The 21,343-nt window shown below is 48.2% G+C and overlaps 11 protein-coding genes across 11 annotated transcripts; 3 read left to right on the top strand and 8 right to left on the bottom strand.

Moving 5' to 3' along the window:
* Positions 1 to 213: 213 nt before the first annotated feature.
* N7471_005405 (GNAT family N-acetyltransferase) lies at positions 214 to 915 on the bottom strand (the record flags this gene model as incomplete). The annotated part of the gene is made up of 1 exon (XM_057278124.1): positions 214 to 915. One exon carries the CDS (start codon positions 913 to 915, stop codon positions 214 to 216), a length of 702 nt encoding a protein of 233 aa, XP_057137734.1.
* Positions 916 to 1,663: 748 nt separating this feature from the next.
* On the bottom strand, positions 1,664 to 3,729 carry N7471_005404 (putative mitochondrial carrier protein). Its single transcript, XM_057278123.1, has 2 exons — positions 3,509 to 3,729; positions 1,664 to 3,415 (listed from the first exon to the last, which is right to left on the bottom strand). The coding sequence occupies exons 1-2, from the start codon at positions 3,542 to 3,544 to the stop codon at positions 1,958 to 1,960; spliced, it is 1,494 nt and encodes a 497-aa protein (XP_057137733.1). The 5' UTR covers positions 3,545 to 3,729; the 3' UTR covers positions 1,664 to 1,957.
* A 280-nt stretch (positions 3,730 to 4,009) lies between these two features.
* Positions 4,010 to 5,747, bottom strand: N7471_005403 (uncharacterized protein; the record flags this gene model as incomplete). The annotated part of the gene is made up of 2 exons (XM_057278122.1): positions 4,010 to 5,422; positions 5,478 to 5,747. The coding sequence occupies 2 exons, from the start codon at positions 5,745 to 5,747 to the stop codon at positions 4,010 to 4,012; spliced, it is 1,683 nt and encodes a 560-aa protein (XP_057137732.1).
* Positions 5,748 to 7,612: 1,865 nt separating this feature from the next.
* Positions 7,613 to 8,347, bottom strand: N7471_005402 (EXPERA domain-containing protein; the record flags this gene model as incomplete). Its single annotated transcript, XM_057278121.1, has 1 exon — positions 7,613 to 8,347. One exon carries the CDS (start codon positions 8,345 to 8,347, stop codon positions 7,613 to 7,615), a length of 735 nt encoding a protein of 244 aa, XP_057137731.1.
* Positions 8,348 to 9,110: 763 nt separating this feature from the next.
* On the top strand, positions 9,111 to 12,818 carry N7471_005401 (uncharacterized protein; the record flags this gene model as incomplete). Its single annotated transcript, XM_057278120.1, has 7 exons — positions 9,111 to 9,137; positions 9,342 to 9,784; positions 9,838 to 10,591; positions 10,648 to 10,860; positions 11,005 to 11,269; positions 11,322 to 12,683; positions 12,763 to 12,818. 7 exons carry the CDS (start codon positions 9,111 to 9,113, stop codon positions 12,816 to 12,818), a joined length of 3,120 nt encoding a protein of 1,039 aa, XP_057137730.1.
* A 297-nt stretch (positions 12,819 to 13,115) lies between these two features.
* Positions 13,116 to 13,307, bottom strand: N7471_005400 (uncharacterized protein; the record flags this gene model as incomplete). Its single annotated transcript, XM_057278119.1, has 1 exon — positions 13,116 to 13,307. The coding sequence occupies one exon, from the start codon at positions 13,305 to 13,307 to the stop codon at positions 13,116 to 13,118; it is 192 nt and encodes a 63-aa protein (XP_057137729.1).
* Positions 13,308 to 13,390: 83 nt separating this feature from the next.
* On the bottom strand, positions 13,391 to 15,665 carry N7471_005399 (uncharacterized protein). The gene is made up of 5 exons (XM_057278118.1): positions 15,407 to 15,665; positions 15,149 to 15,358; positions 14,615 to 15,096; positions 14,335 to 14,562; positions 13,391 to 14,277 (listed from the first exon to the last, which is right to left on the bottom strand). Exons 1-5 carry the CDS (start codon positions 15,611 to 15,613, stop codon positions 13,494 to 13,496), a joined length of 1,911 nt encoding a protein of 636 aa, XP_057137728.1. The 5' UTR covers positions 15,614 to 15,665; the 3' UTR covers positions 13,391 to 13,493.
* Positions 15,666 to 16,719: 1,054 nt separating this feature from the next.
* Positions 16,720 to 16,920, top strand: N7471_005398 (uncharacterized protein; the record flags this gene model as incomplete). The annotated part of the gene is made up of 1 exon (XM_057278117.1): positions 16,720 to 16,920. The coding sequence occupies one exon, from the start codon at positions 16,720 to 16,722 to the stop codon at positions 16,918 to 16,920; it is 201 nt and encodes a 66-aa protein (XP_057137727.1).
* Positions 16,921 to 17,421: 501 nt separating this feature from the next.
* On the top strand, positions 17,422 to 18,318 carry N7471_005397 (uncharacterized protein; the record flags this gene model as incomplete). The annotated part of the gene is made up of 2 exons (XM_057278116.1): positions 17,422 to 17,769; positions 17,845 to 18,318. 2 exons carry the CDS (start codon positions 17,422 to 17,424, stop codon positions 18,316 to 18,318), a joined length of 822 nt encoding a protein of 273 aa, XP_057137726.1.
* A 273-nt stretch (positions 18,319 to 18,591) lies between these two features.
* N7471_005396 (uncharacterized protein) lies at positions 18,592 to 19,495 on the bottom strand (the record flags this gene model as incomplete). The annotated part of the gene is made up of 2 exons (XM_057278115.1): positions 18,592 to 19,242; positions 19,307 to 19,495. The coding sequence occupies 2 exons, from the start codon at positions 19,493 to 19,495 to the stop codon at positions 18,592 to 18,594; spliced, it is 840 nt and encodes a 279-aa protein (XP_057137725.1).
* Positions 19,496 to 19,727: 232 nt separating this feature from the next.
* N7471_005395 (MFS toxin efflux pump) lies at positions 19,728 to 21,278 on the bottom strand (the record flags this gene model as incomplete). The annotated part of the gene is made up of 4 exons (XM_057278114.1): positions 19,728 to 20,196; positions 20,243 to 20,352; positions 20,406 to 20,941; positions 21,242 to 21,278. The coding sequence occupies 4 exons, from the start codon at positions 21,276 to 21,278 to the stop codon at positions 19,728 to 19,730; spliced, it is 1,152 nt and encodes a 383-aa protein (XP_057137724.1).
* Between the last annotated feature and the right edge of the window lie 65 nt (positions 21,279 to 21,343).

Raw genomic sequence — 21,343 nt, 5'->3', positions numbered from 1 at the left:
TTTAGCCTTCCGTCTCTTGTATGTTGAATGCATAGGAATAAGTAAGCCAACTATCATGCAACCATAAAAATGCCCCTCTTAAGTCAAATCCCCAAGTTATTTACCCTCAAGTCCCTCCATAATGCTCCACGCTGATATTGTGGTATATCAACCCCCACTGCTTGATCAACTTGGAGCCTTATGGTTGTCAAAAATACAACATAAGTTGAGCTTTCATTGATCAGATGTTTCAGTGGGAGGGGGAGTGGGGCCTGATTGACCCGGCGCTATTCCTCTCAAAACCTCCCACTCATGCTCTAGCATGGACAAGTTGATACCATCATGCCAAGCGCGACGATAGTATACAGACTCACGTTCGCGACCTTCATCCACAAATCCAAGCTTTCTGTAAAGCTTCAATGCATTGTGGTTGAACGAAAGTGCCCCTATAGAGACTCTGTGCAGTCCAGCATGCTGAAATGCCCAGTCCAGTGCCCAGTTGATAGCTTCTCCGCCGTATCCTTTCCCCCGGAACCCGTCCGCAAGTGAGATTCCTATCGTCGCATTGCGATGATGAGCTTGAGTTGGTCCAGCCACGCTGAAAAGGCTCAAGTGGCCAATTGGGACTGGCTTGGAATTTTGAGCAGGCCGATCCAAGGTCTGGGTCTCAGTTGAGGGGTTTGTTTCTGCTTCGGGGGAATTCTGAGCAGGAAGACATATAAACACTCCTAGAAGGTTGTCTTGGAGTACTTTGATGAACTCCCCTGCGGAACCTTTGTGATGCGGGCGCGGGAGACGTGCAGTGCTCAGTGTTTGGATTGTAGGGTCGTTGATGAAATCGTGGAGAAATGCAATTTCCTCTTCAGAGTTCTCTGGGGCTCGGTAGACGAGCCGGCTAGACTTGGACAGTCCCTGTATGGCTTGGGTTGATGCCATATTGGAAATTTAGAAATTAGTGGAATTCAAAGTCCGTTATCCGTTCACTTGGGGATTATCGATAGCTTTATAGGAAAGAGAGCGGGAAACAATGGTTTTGATAACCAATGAGCTTTCAAGGTTGACGCCCTGTTACATTGGGGCTAACGTAAGGTAAGCACTATCAGCCTCCAGAGTTGGAGCTAACCCCGGCAGGGTAATCTCGGGCTCCCGATTAGGCTTGGATGTCTCGTGGTCAGTCCTGTAACTAGCAGAGGCAACGCTGATATGGTTGAGAACATAAATTGGTCAAACCTGAGGCACCGACACTACTACCGTATATATACATGAATAAGCTTGTTGGCTTTTCTTCCTTTTCTATTTTCGCTACTTATCGGGTTATAAGAAAACATCACCGAAATAATTAGACGCCGGAAATGCACTTTTCTATATAACTCTACAATATATCCTTCGCTCTCCATTATTATCTGTGTAGGGGAATTTCATTCTTCATAATATCCTCGGTCAGTTTATAGTTAATCTAGATACAGGCATATGTATCGAATGCTGTGTGGTTTAGATGTTTCCAAAATAATATATGTAACGGTCAATTTAATATTCTATCGTCATTGCAGGAAATGAACCAATCCTCACGAACGAGCGATTGATCATGGTCCACAGGTTGGGATCCATGGATGTTCATAATGACATTACCGAGCTGTGTTTGCTTTCCATTTTCGTTGCGAATTTCGACCACGGAAGTTCGGCGGTAGATATCAACATGTTCTTTTATGGAAGCCCGATTGGAGGGAGCACCGTTCAGAAAAGGAATCCGTCGCGCTGGAGCAGGGGCTGGAAATATTTGAGCCAGCAGACCCTCCGAGATGGTCCTCTGCTTTTGAGGAGCCAAGTGACTGGATAGATACCTAAGTATCGAGATCTTCGAATGGGATGAAATGATATTTCAAACGCTATTATGTACTCCGGTAACAAAACAAGGACTGGTCGTAACAAGAATGCCTAAATATGTAAAAATCACAAACAGTATACTTTGGCCCTCAAATCAATCCCGATGCGTCCCACGATCCTTCTCCCAAAACCAATGATAGAGGCTCTTCCACTCGACCGCTTCATCCTCAACATAATCACCGACCAGCTCTGCCGTCTCATTGAGCTCATCAGAAACCGATGGAATAGAATCCTTCAGACCTGAAGAAGCATCGATGCCACGACCCGCACCTTCGGCAGCATCAGCAGCACCCGCGGAGTTCGATGTCATATCAACAGCATTACCGCCAGAATTAGCGTTCAGCAGCTCCTCGGCGCCCTCCCTTGTTCTCTCCGCTAGGTCACGCGCTCCTTCACGTGCGATCTCTGTATACTCCTCCGCCTGTTCGCGGGCACGTTGGATAAGTTCGTCGGGCGAGGGATAGCGACGTCCGAGCATCAGAAGGAGGTAGTAGCTCTTGATTATAAACGCGTACACGGCGTCTTTAGCGAGCATTGTAAAGCCGTGCGAGAAGAAGCCTTTTAGCACTTCACCATGAAGGCCGGCGTAGAGTCCTGGTATACCATCAGTGCGGGCGATGGTGGCGACTGTGGAAAGTATTTCGGGAGTCAGAGAGGCGAAAAGCGAGGCCCGAGACTTATCCGCAGTTTCGGACTTAGACTTAGAGCCCGAGCTCATTACTTGAGCTCTGGTTTTCGCAAGGGAGAAGGGGTATGTGATTGACGAGGCGGCGACTTTGCTTAGGGCCGCCAAAAGGAATGTCAAAGCTGGAGGAGGTTTGTCGCGCTTTGAGCGTGGGAGGAGGGTCCGTTTGAGGAATTCATTGAGGAAGAACGTGAGAGATGGATTCAGGGTGAGTATGAGAGTGGCCGAGTATCCAGACCAGAAGCCTAGGATACCCTTCTCAGCGCGGATGCGAGCTGCGATGTCACTGGTTGACAAGTTCTTCGTATTTCCACCCTTGCGTGCCGCAGACGTTTGCTTGCGCGCGACAATATTCGACAATGGCGTGGTAAATAGCTTGGCAAACGAGCCAGCCAAGATACCAACGGCAAGTTCGTCGAGTATCGGAAGGACGATATTTTTGCTCTTTGCAGCCCGCTCTGCGCCTACATGTGCGACTATCCTCTTCTGGCGGATGGCACTATATGCAAGAAAGAAAAGGAACGAATCCGCGACGGTCTTCCAAGTATCCTGCGCCAGACCAGGGTAGAAGCCACCTATGCCTTGCTGCGCATATATCTTGTGGGCAGCATCCACCACGCTGGTATATCCTTCGTCGGCATTTTCGTCGTCATCTGATTTCTCGCTGGAGTCGCTTTCTTTCTGCTTCTGGGTCTGTAGACGGGCGACGATGACATTGAGGGGGTAGACGACAACATTGGAGATGGCTGCGCCGACTGCACCGGCAGTTGCATTCCCTAGGGCGGGGAGTGCTGGGCCACGAAGAGCGGCGGATTTCCAGTCGCGCGGGTCATGGGCTTCGTAGCGGTAGGAGGGGTGGTAGACGTCCTTGATTGCGTGAGGTTAGTATGGTCCGATGCAGTCCAGAGGTACGGGTCGGATGTGTGAGGAAATGGAAGCGAGCTGGTCTTCAAGACACACCAGTTGAGACTCGTAGGATAGCTTGTATTCGGCCATGGCTCTGCTAGGTCGTGTTCGAAATTTGGTGCTTGAGTTCGAAATCCAGTTCTGGAGAATTGATGTTATGCTCCGGATTGTGCCCCTCAACCTCTGGTATCCGTTTCAGACAGGATGTACATGAGTGAGATAGTTTCCAAGAAGATTTGAAATGATGGTAATTACAGACAGTGGGAAGATTGTCAATAAGTTAGGAACGTGATCTCTTTGGATCAAGGCCGAGGTCTACTGCCCCGGGGCCATGTGGAGGGATTACGTCATGTAGATCATGTGGTCCGTGCATGTGTCAGGCAACAAGGCAGTCAATTCCTACATACATCGATGTACAACACACACTGTACTCATTACATACAAATGGGAAGGGACCCCTTTGGGAATCCTTTCCAACAGAATTTACCGCTTGATATCCCATCTCAACATCCCCTTCTTTCTGGGATCAACCCTCCCAGGCTCGGATTCGAACATTTAGCGGAGGCAAAATTCCAATTCCCCTCGCTGGATGAAGGGATGTGCCCACTGGATCTCGCCGTCAAACCCCCAGTCCATATTTTTGTCTGCGCATGATACTCTCGAGGGGCTGGCTGTGTTGATCCAAGATCTGACGTACTCGGCGGAGTTTTCAATTGTTGTCAACTTCACTCCAACCTGGTTTGTGATTTTGAAGAGTTTCTCGAATAAGTGCACGCCTTTGTCCTCAAAAGGAGCCTCAATTATGATCTCTTTGAGGCGTTCAAATTGGTGAGGCTCCGGCGAAAGGGGCTCTGTTCTGCTCTGGAGACTTTCGCACAGCTTATCACGCACGAGCGTGAACTCGAAACAATCGTGGATTTGGAAGATGTGCAGCTGCTCAAGTGATTTGGGAAGTAGCTGATGCAAAGGCTGTAAACTGTTGTAAGATCCTTCTTCGTCATACAGCCGCCAAAATCGACCCTCGAAATATTCCATTTTCCCTTCAGTCTGGACAAGATAGCCCGCCGAAATGCGTAGTCTCTTCAAATGAACAAGCCCCGATAGATTGAGAGGCTGAAGATACAAGTCCTCGTAAATCTTGCGGCCACTTCGATTGAATGATAGTTCAAGACAGGTCAGGGTCTGAGATGTGTATTGAAGTGCTTGGCTGAGATCCGAAGCTTTCAAGACCCAATCCCTGTAAATCGTCCACCCGCGTTGGTAGATAAAGGTTTGTAACTTGTGGGTTTGTTTGAGGAGCCTTCGAAAGTTCAGGGCGTCAAAGGTGCAGTCACGAAGTTCGAGGTGGACGAGACTGGAATATCCAGGTACAGGTCTGATCCACCGTCCTGCGTTGGTCCATTTGGTGCCGAATACATGGGTCAACGTGGGAATTCGAAGAAGCACCGTGAGCCAGTCAACATCAGCCGAGGGCGTATTTGCGTCGACTTCGACTTTCAGGTGGGTGAGCTTAGACAGGGTAGGTGGAAGCATTCTTGAAATGCCATTTTCATCGGTGTACATCGAGCGTGCACCGGCAATACTGATCAAGACACGTTCAACCAGGCTCCAATCTGCGACTGGAGTACTGAGCGGGTCCTCACTCTCCATCGGGATCTCAAGACGTTCCAGGGCAGGCAGATACCCCAGAAGAACGGCTAGCAACGCATCTGAGCGGGGGACATTGGGCTCAAGCGCTTTGTACATCGCCACCCTGACTGTTGAATACAATGGTAACTGCATGCAGGCATCCATGATCATTTCATGGTCTCGTGAAAGGAGGGGTTGAAGATTGAGCTGTCTTCTCTCCGGGTGAGTACTACTCAGCCTGTGCGAGTAGGAAAGCTCGTGCAGGTCTGTCAAATCAAGGGATTTCACGAGTCGCGCAAGGTGAGGCTTGCGGAGGATCGTAAGAAGAAAGAGTTCAATCTGTTTTATTTCAGATGAGTAAGTGAAAGTAATTATCGGAAAAGAGGCAACTTACAGAGCGACGATCAGCGGGCCATGCTACACCGGGCCAAATTCGATAATGAGGAAAACTTCCCAAAGATACATCGGCGTACAGCTCAGGCATTGCCATGTTATATAGCTCCCTGTTGCAGGCAGCCACACGGCTCAATGTCAAGGTGTCACGACGAAGGTGGCGGATGATAACAAGCTTGATTTCTGCCGGGAGATTTTGGAAGCCCGTCTTTGGGGTAGGAGGGGTTGGATAGCACAGGGGGATCAGCCCCATAGGCAAACAGAACGCCATTTTTGTGAGATCCGACTTTGGACTGAAAGCGGTAGAAGAAGAAAATAAAAAAGGTTGGCGGTGACGAGAAGAAAGGATGGATTGTGTAGGAAACTGGAGGATTTATCTATACAACCTGTTGCATATGTAGAATTATTCATATGGATTGCTTAGTCGCCATAGTGATTGATTACATCGTGTTCTCTAGGCTTACATCGTCATGATGTTGAAATGTTGTTTCAGGGTTGGTTTGTGGGAATCAGGAAAGAAAGGAAACATTCAATTCACGTAGTTCAGTCCCTATAGTGTTCCTTCCAAAATCATTATTCCAGAGAATCTTTTCAGATATCGTGCACATCTCAGCTGTGTGCCAGCCGGAAGAGTCGGTTAAGGTGAATGCGCATGCATATATGAATACTGAGTAGTTGGCTCGTAGTCAGGTTCAACAACTGTCACCAACCTGTCACTTTTATCTGTTCGATCTACGTGCTCTTGAACAAGCACAACAAGAGGCTCTGGATAACAGATAAAGGACTACAAAGTCTCCTCGTGGATACCTAGACAAGAACTCCGATAACACTTTCCACAAAGGCTTCAAAATGCTCTCGGACTTGAGCGATAGTCGCCCTATCAAAGCGAGTCTTACCTCCGAAAACAAGACTGCGGTACCCACCGTGTAGAAACCGGTGAGATTGCTCGTCCTCGCGTTGGGCATGGTGTGAATGCCAGTCTATCGTAGCTGGGATGTTTGCTCGGATCCCATCAACGGCAGCCTCCCAATAAAGGTCGGACCCCAGGGTATAATCAGTACGATAGATAGTATACCCCCAGGGGGGATTTCATATACCAAGGCTTACACGCACCCCTTCTAAACCAGGGTTGGGGTTCCAGCTAGTGGACTCTCTATAGATGTTCACGTTCCGTTTCCTCAAGTGTGAAATCTCCGGACTTAAATGACCATGGTGGGTCCGAGCTCTCATAGTGAAACCACCAGGGACTCGAGACAGCGTCCCGTTTCGGTGGCATAATGACGAAAATTGAGAATCGTGCAATCAAGAAACGGTGGAAAACGCAAGTTAATAACGGGAGTACGCCAAGGCAGTCAAAATCATTATACTAGTCATGAGGTAGCTTAGGAAGCCGTGACTAAGTAAGTCTATATTTTTATTTAATTCTAGTGTTCTAGCAATCTCATAGGTCAAGTAGATGGTTTTATGGTTTATAGTCATCTCGAATTTATGTGATGGTTGCTGTGTCGATTTAGAGTAGGACATTCAAGTCTCGGTGATAACCTCGGAAGCTATGCTTTGTGCCATATCACGGCATTCGGCGTCTCAGGTTCCAAATCATAAACAATGCCTATATATAATGCCTTGAATGAAGACTGGGATTTTATATAGAGGTTATGATGGTGATCATGAATGACCACGAGCAGTTTAAGCGCCTTAGCCAAAACCTCTTGGTAATATCTAACAGTATAGACAATCGATCTTGTTTGCAACGCCCCCTCGAATGCATACATAAACAACTGTCTAGTCTTTGAATCCGCTGGTATTATCCCTAATACTACATATGCAATAACGTTGGAAGCTACTGTTTTCGACACTGGTTCTGTGGATCTAAATACTATGCAAGAAGCCTCGTGAACATTATTTACTATTATCAACACCGGGTAAATCAACAACTGGTAATGCTTGAGAGACAATGGGATTCTATCGCAATCTAGTTCATCACAATCCTGAACAGACGTGGCAACAATTTGCCAGCCTCAATTTGTACCTGAGGATATAACCAATCAAGATTTCCGAAAATAGAAAGAAAACAAGAAAAGGCTTCAGGCATAAGTTCATGCAGGCGTTCTATTAACACCCACGCTCGGACCGAGCTCACTGGCTCTTCCTCTCATTTTGAGACTCCGCTGCCACAAAGGCACTGCGTAGCTCTTGCGCCGCCTCCCACAACACCCACAGAGGGATAAAGACCCAGAGGGTGTTGAAGAAGAACAAGTACAGCCAAAGGTAAACCGGATCCTCAGTAGCCAGTTGGGAGCTCCCCGTCAGCCACTCCGGCGCAAAGGTCATAAATCCACCATACAACTCGGCCGTAGCAAGCATGGTTGAAACCAGCCACAACGTCGCCTTAACACCACCACGGGACTTAGCACTGATCTTCTCATTCGACGACCGGCACAGCAGATAGCAGATATATATCGCAGCCGGACCACCAAGGAAGACGGTCAACAACTCCAACGAGACGACAGTCAAATCAGCGCTAGCCCAGCGGCGGTCAGCCTTGGCGTATTCCTGCCACAGACGCGAGCTAGGTCCTGTCCCGTAGGCAGGACCATAGATACGGGTTGGGTCGTTGAGGAAGAAGGGCTCCACGCTGTGTTTTCCAGTGACAGTGGTGTAGCTGAAGAAGCATTCGTAGAGCCAGGAGCCTTCGATGAAGACGTGGGTGAGGGCGTCATAGGCGTGCCAGAAGAAGAGGATACGATCGCGTGTCCTGTGGGCTGGGACAAGTGTCTTGCTCAAGACGTATGCGATTGGCATCATAGAAAGTGAGAATACGACACAGAGGACTGTCGTGGCGTCCAAGGTGAAGGACGCGGTGGACGCCATGGTGGATTTGATTATTTGGAGATCGTGTCAGGTGGTCTATGATGGTAGGCGAGCTTGTAGTTGTCTCGGCCTGGTGGAATCAACACTTTTTAAATGTGTTTCATGCTTTGTGGAATCGATTGACAGCTGGATGGGGTGTCTGATAGGAAAGAAAATAAAAAATTAGGGGCTGAGCTATCGCGACGATCAAAAGTTGGTGCCTCAGGCAGGAGGTGGGTCGCGGATGAGTGCAATTTCTATAAGAGTTTGGAGAGTACGGAGTTGGTATATCTATATTGGCAGGATTTTTACCTTTGTATCACTGTGTCACTTGAAACAAGCAATGTCCTTGCAGCTCATTGCATATTGCAGTGTTGGACTCTGTTGGACCACCTTGACAGCAAAATGCAGGGAATAAGTGGACGGTTTCTACGCGTTCAACTTCATGTCCTACCCAAGCCGAAAAACACCAATCTGGCAGGAAATCTAATAATTCTCTAGCCTCTCAATCGTTTGCATACTTCCCGTCCAGCTTGTAGTCACCCGACACCACTTTTTTCTACGCTTCTTTGTTTGCCTGCAGCACACACAGCCTAGTGGCGGGTTGTCAAAGAAACATGCGTTTGGAAACAGCCGTCTGCATTCTCCACCGATACCCATTCATACCATTGATTCGGTTCAGTCAACACATATGCCGTGCGAATTGCTGACTTGGAAAAGGTACCTGTTGTTGGGTGCACCCATCGAATAGTCGAATCATCCCCGATCTCCGTATTGGCTCAGAATGCTTGGCGGGTTATCCTTCGAGGCTGTCTCTTTCACAGCTATTAATATAATGGCTAAGCGGTTTTGGCTTGTCTCTGGGTAACACTTTGTTATTATTTACTGCCTGCCTCAGTTCGGACCCGTTGAAAGGCATTCTGTTTGACTTCCTGTGGATCCTGACTGTTTGGGAGACTGCTCCTCTCACGGCTTCTTGCCTGTGCTCTCTCAAACTATCCCGCATCTTTCGCAGTGCAATTTATTGTCAAAAATTCCTTCAGGTCTCGGTGTTGTTGAGATCCCCGCCCTCGCCAAGGTGACATGGGACCTATACAACCAATGCCAGATCATCGCGAAGGATGCTCCCGCAGGATTCCAAAAGCTAGTAACTGAGCTGGCCTCATTACAAGGCACTTTGCACACTTTCGCCGACGATGTGAACTCGATCGTATCTTTCTTCGAGAAGATGGATGACCATCGCAAACAAACGTTCGAACGATCCCTCGGTACTTGTCTCACGACCCTGCAGCGATTGAAAGAGCTCCTTGCCCGGTTGAAAGGCTTCGAAACTGGCGATGGAAAGGGTTTCTGGCAAAAGATCAAATGGGCGACACAACGAACTCAGATTGAGGATATCAGATCTAAGATCAGGGTGCACACTTACTATCTGAGCCTATGTACAAGCCCTATAGGGAAGTGAGTTTGCTTTGCTTGTCCCAAATCCAGGGCTCATAATCTAATTGGTGTAGTGTATCGCTTGCTCGTATAGAGAAAACAATGCTTCTGGCGATGGAAGAGGATGAAAAGATCGTTCTCAGTACAGAGGCATCACCTGTTCGGGATACAGACTCCGTTGTCTCGCCGATGAGCCCGGGCCAGGGTCTGGTGGAGCTACCAGCTAACAACGAAGAAGACTGCGAAATCGACATAATCCAGGAAGTTCGCGCCAGAATGTCGGAGCTGGCCACTAACAGAAGCTCCGTGGGCAGCAGCAGCAAGGTCAAACATACTTCTACATCCTCCGAATCGGCGATAACTGCATCCGATGATTCGCTCTTCGACAATACCTCGCCGACTTCTTGGTTATCCTTGAACACATCACCATCCCTATCTACCAGGGGCCGAATAGACCATACACGAATGTGCAGTGAACAGCTTCTCTTTGGCGGCTCGATTGACGGTCGGACACTTGATGGTGGAATATGGGCGAACGACTCCAACCTGGCGGGAAAACAAGTTGTACATCACACTCGAGGCTACTCTGATGCTGACCATGGCCATCCTCACGTTATCGAGGATGTGACGTCCGCCATGCAACATCTTCGTGATGTTCGGCATCAGGAGCATATCTCAAGGCCTATACATTTTGAGCCGCAGAATCAACTACATAGGCCAACTACGGAAACATTGAGGATATTCGAGGCATCAGTGAATGACGGGTTGCAGATCACAAGGCTAACCACAAGAGATTGGCTTCGTGTGGCGACTTGGTGGTTGTTGAAAGTGAGCTCTCCGTGCAAAAAAAAAAAGGATCCTATATTTACTAACGGTTTATCAAGGGGCGTGCGGCCTTGGCAAATTGCAACAGACATAACTATGTCAGTGCTCGTGGCAGTCTGAGTCCCTCCATGGAATCGAGAACGACTAGTCACCAAGCTTATCTTGACCTCCTCAAGGCTTCATATATTCTGTACGACATCGTTTTGGAGGAAGAAGCCTCCCCTTCTCTTTTGGTTGATGAGGACCGCAAGTCAATTGTCGAACTTTCTGAAGTAAGTGCCTTCGTATCGTTACTCCAACCTTTGACTAATTCAATATAGAGCATCAACGAGGAGCTCTCCCAATATACTTCCGTCGACATCCCCGAACCATCGAACCTACATAGCCAAAACCTTGCCATTTAAGAGCCCATGCAGCCGGAGGAAAATTGGGATGGTGGTATTGATCTAGATCTTGGCTTGGACAATATGCTCTGGATCGCCGTTGATCTGGAGGATGCAGGGAACGAACAGGAAAAGGTCCTCTACCGCACCTTTGTCAACGCCGGAATCGGGGGCAAAAAGTCTCGCATGCGCACCAAGGGTGCTCCCTACATGCTCTTGCTGGCAACACGAGAGGGTGAAAGCGAACCAATGATTGTTCTCTGCAACCAAAGTGGCACTCTGTGTCTTGAACGAGACTGTAAGTGATAATTCTCACAGTACCCTCTAATGGAGTTGACCGATGCGGCTAGTCGTGCTGGATGATCTATCGCCTCTTGTTCAATTATCGAATGCCACTTTGACTGGCTTCCCTGGCTCCCGAGTGTCCGAGCCTGTGCCATTCAAATTTGATGATATGAGCGTTTCGATATCATTTCAGTTTGATGGAGATCTCGCACAATTCATCAATATTCCGAAAGCTTACTTTGACGCCGTATGGCAGAGAGAGCCAGTTGATGCAACCGAATTTACTGAGAGCGTTATTTTCAAGACCTCGGTGGATATGTTCGAGCAGCTGAACACGCCAACTATGAAATCAATGAACCCGCCTGTCGTGGTGAAATCCTGCGAGGTGCGCATTCTGGAACGGTCTTTTGGGGAAGCCTGGCGGTCTATCCGACGCATGGTGATCACTTCCTCTGCTGCCGAGAAGTCCCCACGAACTATGGAACTTTTCATGCCTCTCAGTGGAGTTCAGATCAACCGAGGAGATAGGTCCCGCCAGGTGGTATTGCAGTGGTCCGACACATGCCAGGCGCGATCTGACAAGACCGACGTCAATTACAACACCCTGCACTCCTACGTGTACGATGACACTGCTCCAAATATCGGTGTTGGTCTGCAATTTCACTCACATCAAGAGGCAGAAGATTTTGAAAAATCCGTCCTAGAAATGAACTTCCGTCCGGAGTTCTCCTGGTCGCAGCCCAGTAGCTCCGGTCTCATTTACAATGTGGTTGATGCTGGTACTGAGCACAAGCAATACAAAGCTGTGCTAGTATTTCGAACTCGTGGATCATGGCGATATTCAGACTTGTACTATATTTATCGCGACGCCGACTATGAATACGACCACTCCTCGTTCAGCATCCATTTCCCCCGCATCTACTGCACAGACTATATCTCAACTCACGTTGACCAACTCTACCATCCAGAAATCCCGGTCACATTCTCCCATTGCGACAAGAAGACCAGCCAGACAACCATCGAGTTTGGCAACGACCTTGTAGCCCGCTCATTCCTCAGCTCTCTCTCTCCTCTATACGAACTCCTCTATTCCCGGCGGATCCAGTCCCTATCAACGAAAACCAATTCGCTCTTCGGGTTCCAAATGTCCGGCAAGCGCAGCGCCGATATCCAACTATGGCGTCGCGGAACGGCTTTCCAGCTTGCCGCTCGGTGGGATGACTCCGTGCCGGACAAGTGGCTTACCATGACTGTTCCGTCGGAGTTCATCGATTTCTCAAAAGACAATACCCGGCTCACCCTTCCGCGTCTTCCGTACTTGCGTGGTATGACACTTGACATGATGAATGTTATGGCTCGGAGCCCGAAGAACTCCAATGCCAAAAATAAAGAGGGTGCCATGTCGATTTCTTTTCAAACAAGTGAAGGTTAGTCTGCCTCGTTTTTTTTGGAACTGGTTTTCTTTAACTCTTTCTGTTGTGCTAATATGCATGGGATGAATCATAGACCGAGACGAGTTTCTGGCTGTGTTACAAGGGCAGCAATTGCCGAAGTTCCTATAAATATCTCTCATCTACTCATATTGAATACACAAATCTTAGCATTCCTCTCTTTGAAAGATATCAATTTTTTCCCAAGATCTTCAATAATATTGATCAAGCTGGAAGCTCTTATGATGTGGTGGATGAAGAACGGCCATGCGGAGTTCCACACCGGTATGACTACAGTTTGTTTGTATGTAAATTATATGTCCGTAGTATGTATGAGCATACAGTCACGCGGCTTGGTAGATTTAGTAGGCTCTATGTACATGTAGGTGTGAGATCAGTAATTTCAATTCTTGTATAAACAAAATAAATTCAATTTAACAAAAAGATGATTCCGGGCAGAGATTGAGAATTTCTCAGCTCATCATCATCATCTTTAAGGATGAACCCTTCATCGAGGATAAAGGGAAAACCTAGTTCGCGCGCAGTTTGAACCGCGAGCTTTAAAGGGACCTCGCGCACCCAAGTAATGGTAGAGGGGCTTTGCCCCTCCTGCTCAGCCATATTGGCTGTATGGGATATAAGACGGTGACGTCGTATTTAACCTACTGACTTTGATATTCTACACAGTATATTAGTGCATGAGGTTTCACATCAGGATTCTGTACATAACGTTTGTTATTCTCTACATATATACATAGGTATACCAGATGCAGCACCACCCGTGGACAGAGCTAGATACCTTAGGTATCAACGACTTTCCCAGAACTGCGCATCAAGAGCAACCAACCGATTGAACAGTTGATTCCGTGATCTCATACCAGTAAGATGGTAAGACTGGCCCAGCTCATCACCGCTAACAACCAGCCCATCTGCAGCCTCCTTGCTCCCAGCCGTCAGTTCAACAATCAATTTCCCCTTCCAGCCAAGTCCCTCCGTCTTCTTCAGCTCTTTAATTTCGGTGACAGGAATCTGGAACAGAACAGATCCCTTCTTCCTACTTTCGATGCGTAAATCATCCAGTCCAGCGGATTGATATGTGGTAAAATACAAGATAGGAGGTTCCTTCGACGAGTCGATGACTGCCGCGCCTCTCTTGCGTTCGAACTTCGCATCAAACTTCAGGGGCCCAAAAGGCGTTGCAGCAAAGTGTCCATTTTGCAGCATTCCAATCAGGTTCTTGGTATGTGCTGACCCTGCAATGGCTATGGCTCGGTCAAAAGCAATATGGCCCTTGATTGCCGTAGCAATTGTGCGGCGAAAGAATTTGAAGAGCTTGAACACAAATCTCTTCTTTGGCACCTTTGTCTCCGGAAGCGATGTGGTGGAATCCGTCGACTGAAGGTCCACAGATGATCCCTGCCTGGTGACGTCTGTAGAGCTCGCTGCCTGTGACTTTTTGCGGCGGATGGGCCACACTGGCTCGTTGTCATCGAAGGATGGGGCGGGTGGTAGTGGCGAAGAATTGATCTCGCCAATTCGGAGCAGGGTCAAAGTGAGCTGCGCGTTTGTGGGAACGCCAGCCAAAAGTGTCCTGTATCTCGAGTTAGCAAGGTAATAAAGGGCTGCAAAAAAACGAGAGCTATCATACTTCTGTAAATCAAGATGATCTTTCCAGTTTGGTACTTTATCGTTCAGCAGATCAAGGGTGTAGGTGAAGATTGGGTCCCCGAAGAAGCCTAGTCCAAGCGCGAAGCCAACGAGCTTGATGATCCAATAACTAGAGGTAAAAGGTACGATAACGGACACGATGGTAAAGATGCTCGCAAGGCGGAGTCTAGATGTAACCAAAAAGAACGGAGGTGTTGGAGAAAGGATGCTGTTATATCATTAGTATCGCATGTTCATATTTCTTCCCAAAATGGACTTACTTGGCGAATTTCTCATAAATATCAGTAATATCGCTCAGAATACGCATGACATTATCAGTCGCGTGTGATACCTTCTTTTTCATGGGCTTTTTGGTCTTGTCTTCAGGAGAATCACCGGTCGGGGTTCCGGCTGCAGCCTCGGCAGCTTCTAAGCTTTCAATGAGCGCAGGTCTGTCGGGGGAGTCCTCTGTAACTGTTTGACCATATCTGGCCGCTGCACTCTCCATAGCAACATTGGCAAAGCTGTCAACCAGATTCTTGGCTTCTTGTTCAGCGGCTTCACCCTTGTGGTTTTCGGGGGCGCCCGTGAGACTATCCTCGGAATGAACTTGTTCTTCTGTAGAAGTGCTTCCCTGTGGACCGTCTGTTTTTGCCAACCCAGGGAATAGTAATAGCCGAACGGGGGGAACCATTATCAAAGCTACGACAGTACCCAGAATGGTTGGAACCAAGAGATCCACGGCCCAAGCAACAAAATAGCCCTGTAAATTATTAATATCCCATGAAAAACCTGACTTTTCGTGATACACATACCGCGCAGAACATTGTCGTTCTCACTGGTTCCTTCCATGATCGCAGGCGACTGATATGGCGGAAAAGCTCGGTCACTCCGACAACTACGGAGATATAAAACCTCTCAAGCGTCATGCGCAGTTTTTCGGGCGGAAACTGCTCATTTTCAGTGCGATTGAGATCCAAGTTCAGAGAAGCGGTATCATGAACCGCTTTCACATGGTAGATTTGCTGATCACATGTCAGCGATTATTGTCGACAACTAGAGACCACACTAACCTTGTTAAACCGTCTGATCAACATCCATAGATCTTCATTGGACAGGCCCTTAGCAAGAGTATCATCCGCTTTGTGCGATGATGCCTTCCATTGAGTGTTGGGCGGTCTCGGGCTCAGTGTCTGGAGGGGACCAGGCTCTTCTGGGGTCTGGGTGAGATCGTGACTCTCATCGTCCAACTGACCCGGCATTTGTGATCCATGGCTCATCTTCAACAGTTATTCAGGAAAATATACTAACGAGGGAGAGGCTTGGTATTGCTTACCACCTGCTAGGTGGGCAGCGGACGTCGGGCTAGCGCGTACCCCGTATTGATAAAGTGTGGGGGTTGACGTCATGGCTTGGCTATTTTGGGGGAGTTTCGACCCCTGATTCCGGATATGGAAGGCGGTATCTGAGTCATCTATAAAGGACACCCTACCAGATATTCTTCCAAGGGTAATCCTACTTATCCTTCTAGCTATACCACGACAAGGACAAAAAAAAGACTACCAAAAAGACTATCAACAGACTACCAAAAAAAGACACGCGTCGTCATACTTACATAGTTACCTCTCTAGGTACCTACATGTAGGTACATAACTAAGCCACTCAATTACTACATTTGTACATATGTAACTAAGATTGGAGTAACCCCCCCATCTGGCAGGCCTTCCCACTTTGTGTTCTATATCTCCAGCTAACACGGTTTTATCAATATGGTGTCTTTTAAAGACGTTCTTCCTTCTACGACATCAAGATACAACTTCGAGGGAATCGAGCAATGTCTTAGGGTTATGGGCGAAGAGTTCTACCAATATGAACGTGAGGAATCTGAAGGTTTATCTAACCCTTATGTCATCATGAATGTTGATGAACGCTCCTTCCTTGAGTGCTTTGTGAATTCTGGAGAGAAACTCCCTACGCTGTCATGGGAGATTTACGACCATGCCTCTTAGTCCACTCTTTTAGAAGTGGGGTCGGGTACCCGCGCAGTCGTTGCCGGAGCGTTCAATGCCATCTTCTTCGCTTAGGAGAGAAGCCTGGTCGATACCAAACTATCGCTTACAGCCACAGGCGCTGTCCGTGGAGAGACAATTACCAAGAGAGCAGAAATTTCCTACACGCCGACCAATCTGTCAGGCCGAGGACTTCGCTGGCCAACTTTCGTTGGGGAAGTATCATGGTCCGAACCATGACAAAGACTCCTACAAGATATCGAATTTTGGCTCAAAGACTCCAACGGTCAAGTCAACGTCACGATCGGAATCACTGTCCATGCTCGTGGCCTAATCACCATCAAACAGGGGGAATAAAGCCAAGGCCCGACGGGAGCATGGACCTTCGGATTCCTACTCAAAAGATCGAGATCGTCCGCAAACCAGCGCCAAACTGCCCCAAGGTCAATGGACAGCTTAAGCTGCAATTCCGTGCCATATTTCTTCGCGAGAAAAAGGGCACTGAGACCGATTTTGTTCTTACCGAAAGGGATATGGAACACATTGCGCGCCTGATATGGGCTGTCCAGTTCCCATAAGAGGTGGCCACATAGGCAGCAGCATGCTTATCCACCTACTGTATCTTTCTCTTATCGGAATTGGACTTGTTTAGACAGCCAGCAGAAAGTGGGTGGCCACCGCGACGTACAAGCCGACTGCGAACAAAGGAAAACAAGCTGACCAGGGATTTCTTCCGCCATCTCGCCGCCCGCCTCCCCCGGGCACCCTCCCGGCTGGCCAACCCTCGCCATTGAGAAGAGGCTATCTGAATCGTTATCTCAGCTCAGACAAGATGCCCTATCCACAGAGGATATGGAACAAGAGAAGGATGATCTTGAATAGTCAAGGTGGAACGAAGCTCTTCCCTTTCTCCAAGCCACGCTCAACTCTTCCGTCAACGCTTCCACGGGCTAGTCCCTCCACGAATTCATGTACGGCGTGGAGCTGCGACAGCCGATGGATATGATGCAGAACGCGCTGGAAACGGAGCGAGATTTCTCTTTCGGCTAGACGCCGAACACAGCTTGGCTTACGCCGCAATGGCAATGAGGAACTATTACGATAAGACGCACATTCGCAAATGGTTCAGCCCCGGTGACCACGTTTATCTACGCCTGGACAACGGCTATAACATCCAAGCTAACCAGGGCGGTCCGGCCAGTCGGAGTGTTAGGGTGGTCAAGTGGGCCGAAGTGGAGAAGCAACTACGTAAATGGTGTAATCTGCTTCGTATAGGCAAGAAGATCACAATCGAAATTGCCTTCACTTACAGGGAAGACGATAGCAATTATATACCTCCATCAAGAAAAGTTGAAAAAAGAGGCCGTGTGTCCGCAACCAGCAGAATGTTAGCTGAACGTGAGGCACATATTGTGGCGGAGGAAGAGGTTACTGGACAACCTTCGACTTAGGAACATGTATATGAGCTAATGCGATGTGATGTCCGCTCATGTCCGCATAAGTCTGACTGGTGCTGGGAGGACCCCAGAGACAAGAAACATTACAAGCTCAGGGCACCTCATCTAGAACGACTTATCGATTATGTCAATGATGGTGGTATCCTAGATGGTCATGACGACGTTCCGGGTGAAATTCGTCGAGACCTAGCCCTGGAGAGCCAGACAGCAAGAAAGTCGAAAAAAGCGGATGCATCAACAACGGAACCACCATATCATCCGACCATTATCAATGTCTTGCCAACACAGAACAGTAGTGCTCCTATGGTCACTTCATACCTACCTAGACCGTTATCTGAGGAGCGGTTGATAATCGCCGGGCCTCGTGAGACAGCCGTTAGAGAATACTGCAAATGGCTGGAGTCACGCGCCACTGAGGAGGCGTACAAAGCTGATTTCCGTAAGATTTGCCAGCGCGACATAAATGAATGGGCAACTGCGATAAAATCAAACGCACATCTTGATCCGGCCGCTGAATAAAGTCTCGTTGATGCCTCAAAGACTTGACATCTGCCTAATTTACAGTACTTTGGGTGTGGCAGGCTCCACAGAGGGTCCATGGCATGATCATATTTTGGACGAGGCATTCTGAACATTTTTATGCGTGTTAATCGCCGTAGATTGATTATGAGATTATTGGTTTTATACAATTTTCTTTTCTCTAGCACGCGGAGTATTTTTCAGGGAGCCTCCTTCACCAGACGAGAATGACTGACTTTATATCTACATGTACTAGCTCACAGTCTCACGTCTTCAAAGAATGTATGGGGGACCTCGGCTTCCACCCTCCTGATAAGCAGGACCGACTTCTCCACGCTCACCTTCAAAGTCCCCTTTCCAAACACGCTCAAACCAAGCGCCATCATAATTACTCTCCGATCCATCATCCTGCACCCGCCATTGCCTGACCACATTCCCACGGTCGTCCAAAAACACATGCAACAAACCCCCGCCATTCACCGCAACATCATCCTCCACATACATATGGGTAACAACACACTCTGCCTGATACAGAGCGTATGGCTCAAGAGGGTTTTCATCCCAGTCGCCTTCTTCGGCATCCTCTATCGCGTCCCTGAGGCTCTCCTCTCTGATCTCAAAATCGACCCGCTCATTTGCGACACGCTCAGGAAATATTTCCAGGGCAGCTGCCAAATCCAGGCCACCGAAGATACTTTCATCATCAAGGACAACCCCATCATAAGTAACCCATTCTGCGAGTTCATTGGCAGACCATAGAGCATTATGACCCTCTTCATTCGTGTAGCAGAGACGAAGCCAGCAGCCATTGTCAGCAGTGGTATTATGACCGTAGACACGCAGTGCTTCAGGCCTTGCAGGCCGAAGAATATCATCTATTTGAGCTTGAGTAGGAGAGGGTGGTGAATTGCCTGGTCGATAAGGCTAATAAGTTGATATTCGGTTAGTTCAATATTGTGGTCTTTTACGAGGTATAGAGGGCATTGACCTGTCTTCCTTCGCATCCCAATGCGAGAAATTGGCGTAAAAGCCTTTTGCGACGGTCGGCGTGGGACTCATTAGAGACTGAGGGGTCTGGGTGAGGTTTTTCCCATTCGGAAAGGAAATAAACATCCAATCGAGTCTTCCCCCAAGCAGGTATCTGGGGGTTATGTTTTTCAATGAAGTGGAGTGGCATTTTGTCCTTGTTCGTCGCGTGGCATGGGAGTTCTAGGAGGAAGATACACAGAGGAGAAACACACCAGGCATAATATAGTCAGAGACTTGGCCAATCTATACTTGGAAGGGATCGCTGCGTCCGCTTTATCTGGTATAGCGCTGTTCTAGCACCACAGTGGCCCCTTCTACCTTCAAATTAAATTTGGTTTGAAGTGAACCTAGGGCTTTTTTCCAGCTGTAAGTAATCCGAATCAGCCTGAATCGGACTTATCAGAAGCGCTAAATTCCGTCTTTTCATCCTCACTGCCTTTCTTTACGCTTTTCCACTCCATAGCCATCACACCAATAATAGTCACAGCTGATAAGACTACACACACCAAAAAGCATTCCTTGAGTGCCTCATTGTATACTTCAAGCACCTTTGTTGCAGCCACCGAACCATATCGCTTTGTAACCACCGTCTTCAATCCAGATGCACCATTTGGGATGATTAAGTCAGAGTCTACTTTATTAGTGCTGCTGTTTAACACCTCAATCAATCTATTTTGAAAGAGATTATGTCCGACAGCCAGGAATATAGCTCCACTCAGCGTTTGGGCAAGGACTAGAACGGACGTGGCGGCGGCAACGTCAGTGCCTTTCATAATTGTTTGGACAGCTGTGAGCGGCATTTGCATGCCTATTCCGGTTCGGAATCCGATCAAAACCAGAGTTCCGACCCTGTTCTACAGTGTTAGTGACCCGGGAAAGATCACGCTTGACCTACCAATATTCAGTCGATGTGTCGAGGGTGTACCGGAATATCAAACCCGCGGCAACAGACACGATAGTTGTACACAGAATCATTTGAGGGACATAATACCCGATCTTGGATGCCTGGTTAGAGTCAGTACAGTAGAAGTCTAAGCTTCAATAAGCCCATTACTTACTGCGATACCCGAGAGAACAGCACCGATTGTCATAGCACCAGATGATGCCAAAAAGTTGATACCAGACTGCTGCGCGGTTTGGTTCTTAACTGCCTGAAACCAAATCGAGACATAGTACTCAAACACAAAGACCGCTCCATTGATGCCGAACATGAAGAGAGTTCCACCTGAAACTGATCGCTGGCAGGCGATGCGAAGTGGAAGTGTGCCTTTGTCACCCTGGCTGTATTGAAGAAGAAGCCATGCCGGAAGAAGTATACCAGATAGGCAGAGGCACAAAATGACTCGCCAGTTGCTCCATGGATAAGTAGCTCCGCCCCACTGAAGAGCTAGCAGGAGAGACACCATGAAAGGAATGAACAGACCAGTTCCTAGCAAATCGAGTTTAGCGAGAAAACCGGCTATTTTTTGCTTTTCGGCTGCTGAAGTTGATGTCTGGTGTTTAATGCAGAAAAGCACGATCACTGCTGTGACTGCACCGATGGGAAGGTTGATCCAGAAGCACCAACGCCATGTGGTGCGATCGGTAAAGACACCTGTTCGAGATCATGTTAGCTCATGCTCTATTTCAAGACTCGAAGCCAAGTAAACCATTACAACCCTCCGAGTGTAGGCGCAATCAGCTAGGAAATACCAGCAATACCACCAATTGCCCCCGTGTAGATTGGGCGCTTGTGCACAGGGAAACTCTGAGTGACGATCAGAAAGGCCCCGGATAGTATACCCGCACAGCCAACCCCAGAGATTGCCCGGCCAACAATTAGAACAATAGAGCTCGGCGCAACAGCGGAGATCAACGATCCCAATTCAAAATGCCCAAGTGCAGTGAGAAATACCTTTCACTTTGAACTCTGTGTAAAGCTTGCCAAACATAAGTTGAAAGCAGCATGTTGTTATGAGATATGATGAGCCATACCAGGCTACGTCGTCGAGGGAGT

This window comes from Penicillium samsonianum (genome assembly GCF_028829775.1).
Source record: "Penicillium samsonianum strain IBT 33392 chromosome Unknown utg000003l_segment0_segment0, whole genome shotgun sequence".
Lineage (NCBI taxonomy): Eukaryota > Fungi > Ascomycota > Eurotiomycetes > Eurotiales > Aspergillaceae > Penicillium > Penicillium samsonianum.
Note: the sequence above shows the minus strand (reverse complement) of the source record. Positions and strands in the feature narration are given on the sequence as shown.

Coding starts and splice junctions, on each gene's coding strand:
- N7471_005404 (XM_057278123.1), bottom strand. CDS start 3,544: ATGGCCGAATACAAGCTATCCTACGAGTCTCAACTG. Junction 3,416..3,508: donor TATCCTACGAGTCTCAACTG/GTGTGTCTTGAA, acceptor CACGCAATCAAG/GACGTCTACCACCCCTCCTA.
- N7471_005399 (XM_057278118.1), bottom strand. CDS start 15,613: ATGAGCCATGGATCACAAATGCCGGGTCAGTTGGACGATGAGAGTCAC. Junction 14,563..14,614: donor ATTTATGAGAAATTCGCCAA/GTAAGTCCATTT, acceptor ATGATATAACAG/CATCCTTTCTCCAACACCTC. Junction 14,278..14,334: donor GATCATCTTGATTTACAGAA/GTATGATAGCTC, acceptor CTCGAGATACAG/GACACTTTTGGCTGGCGTTC.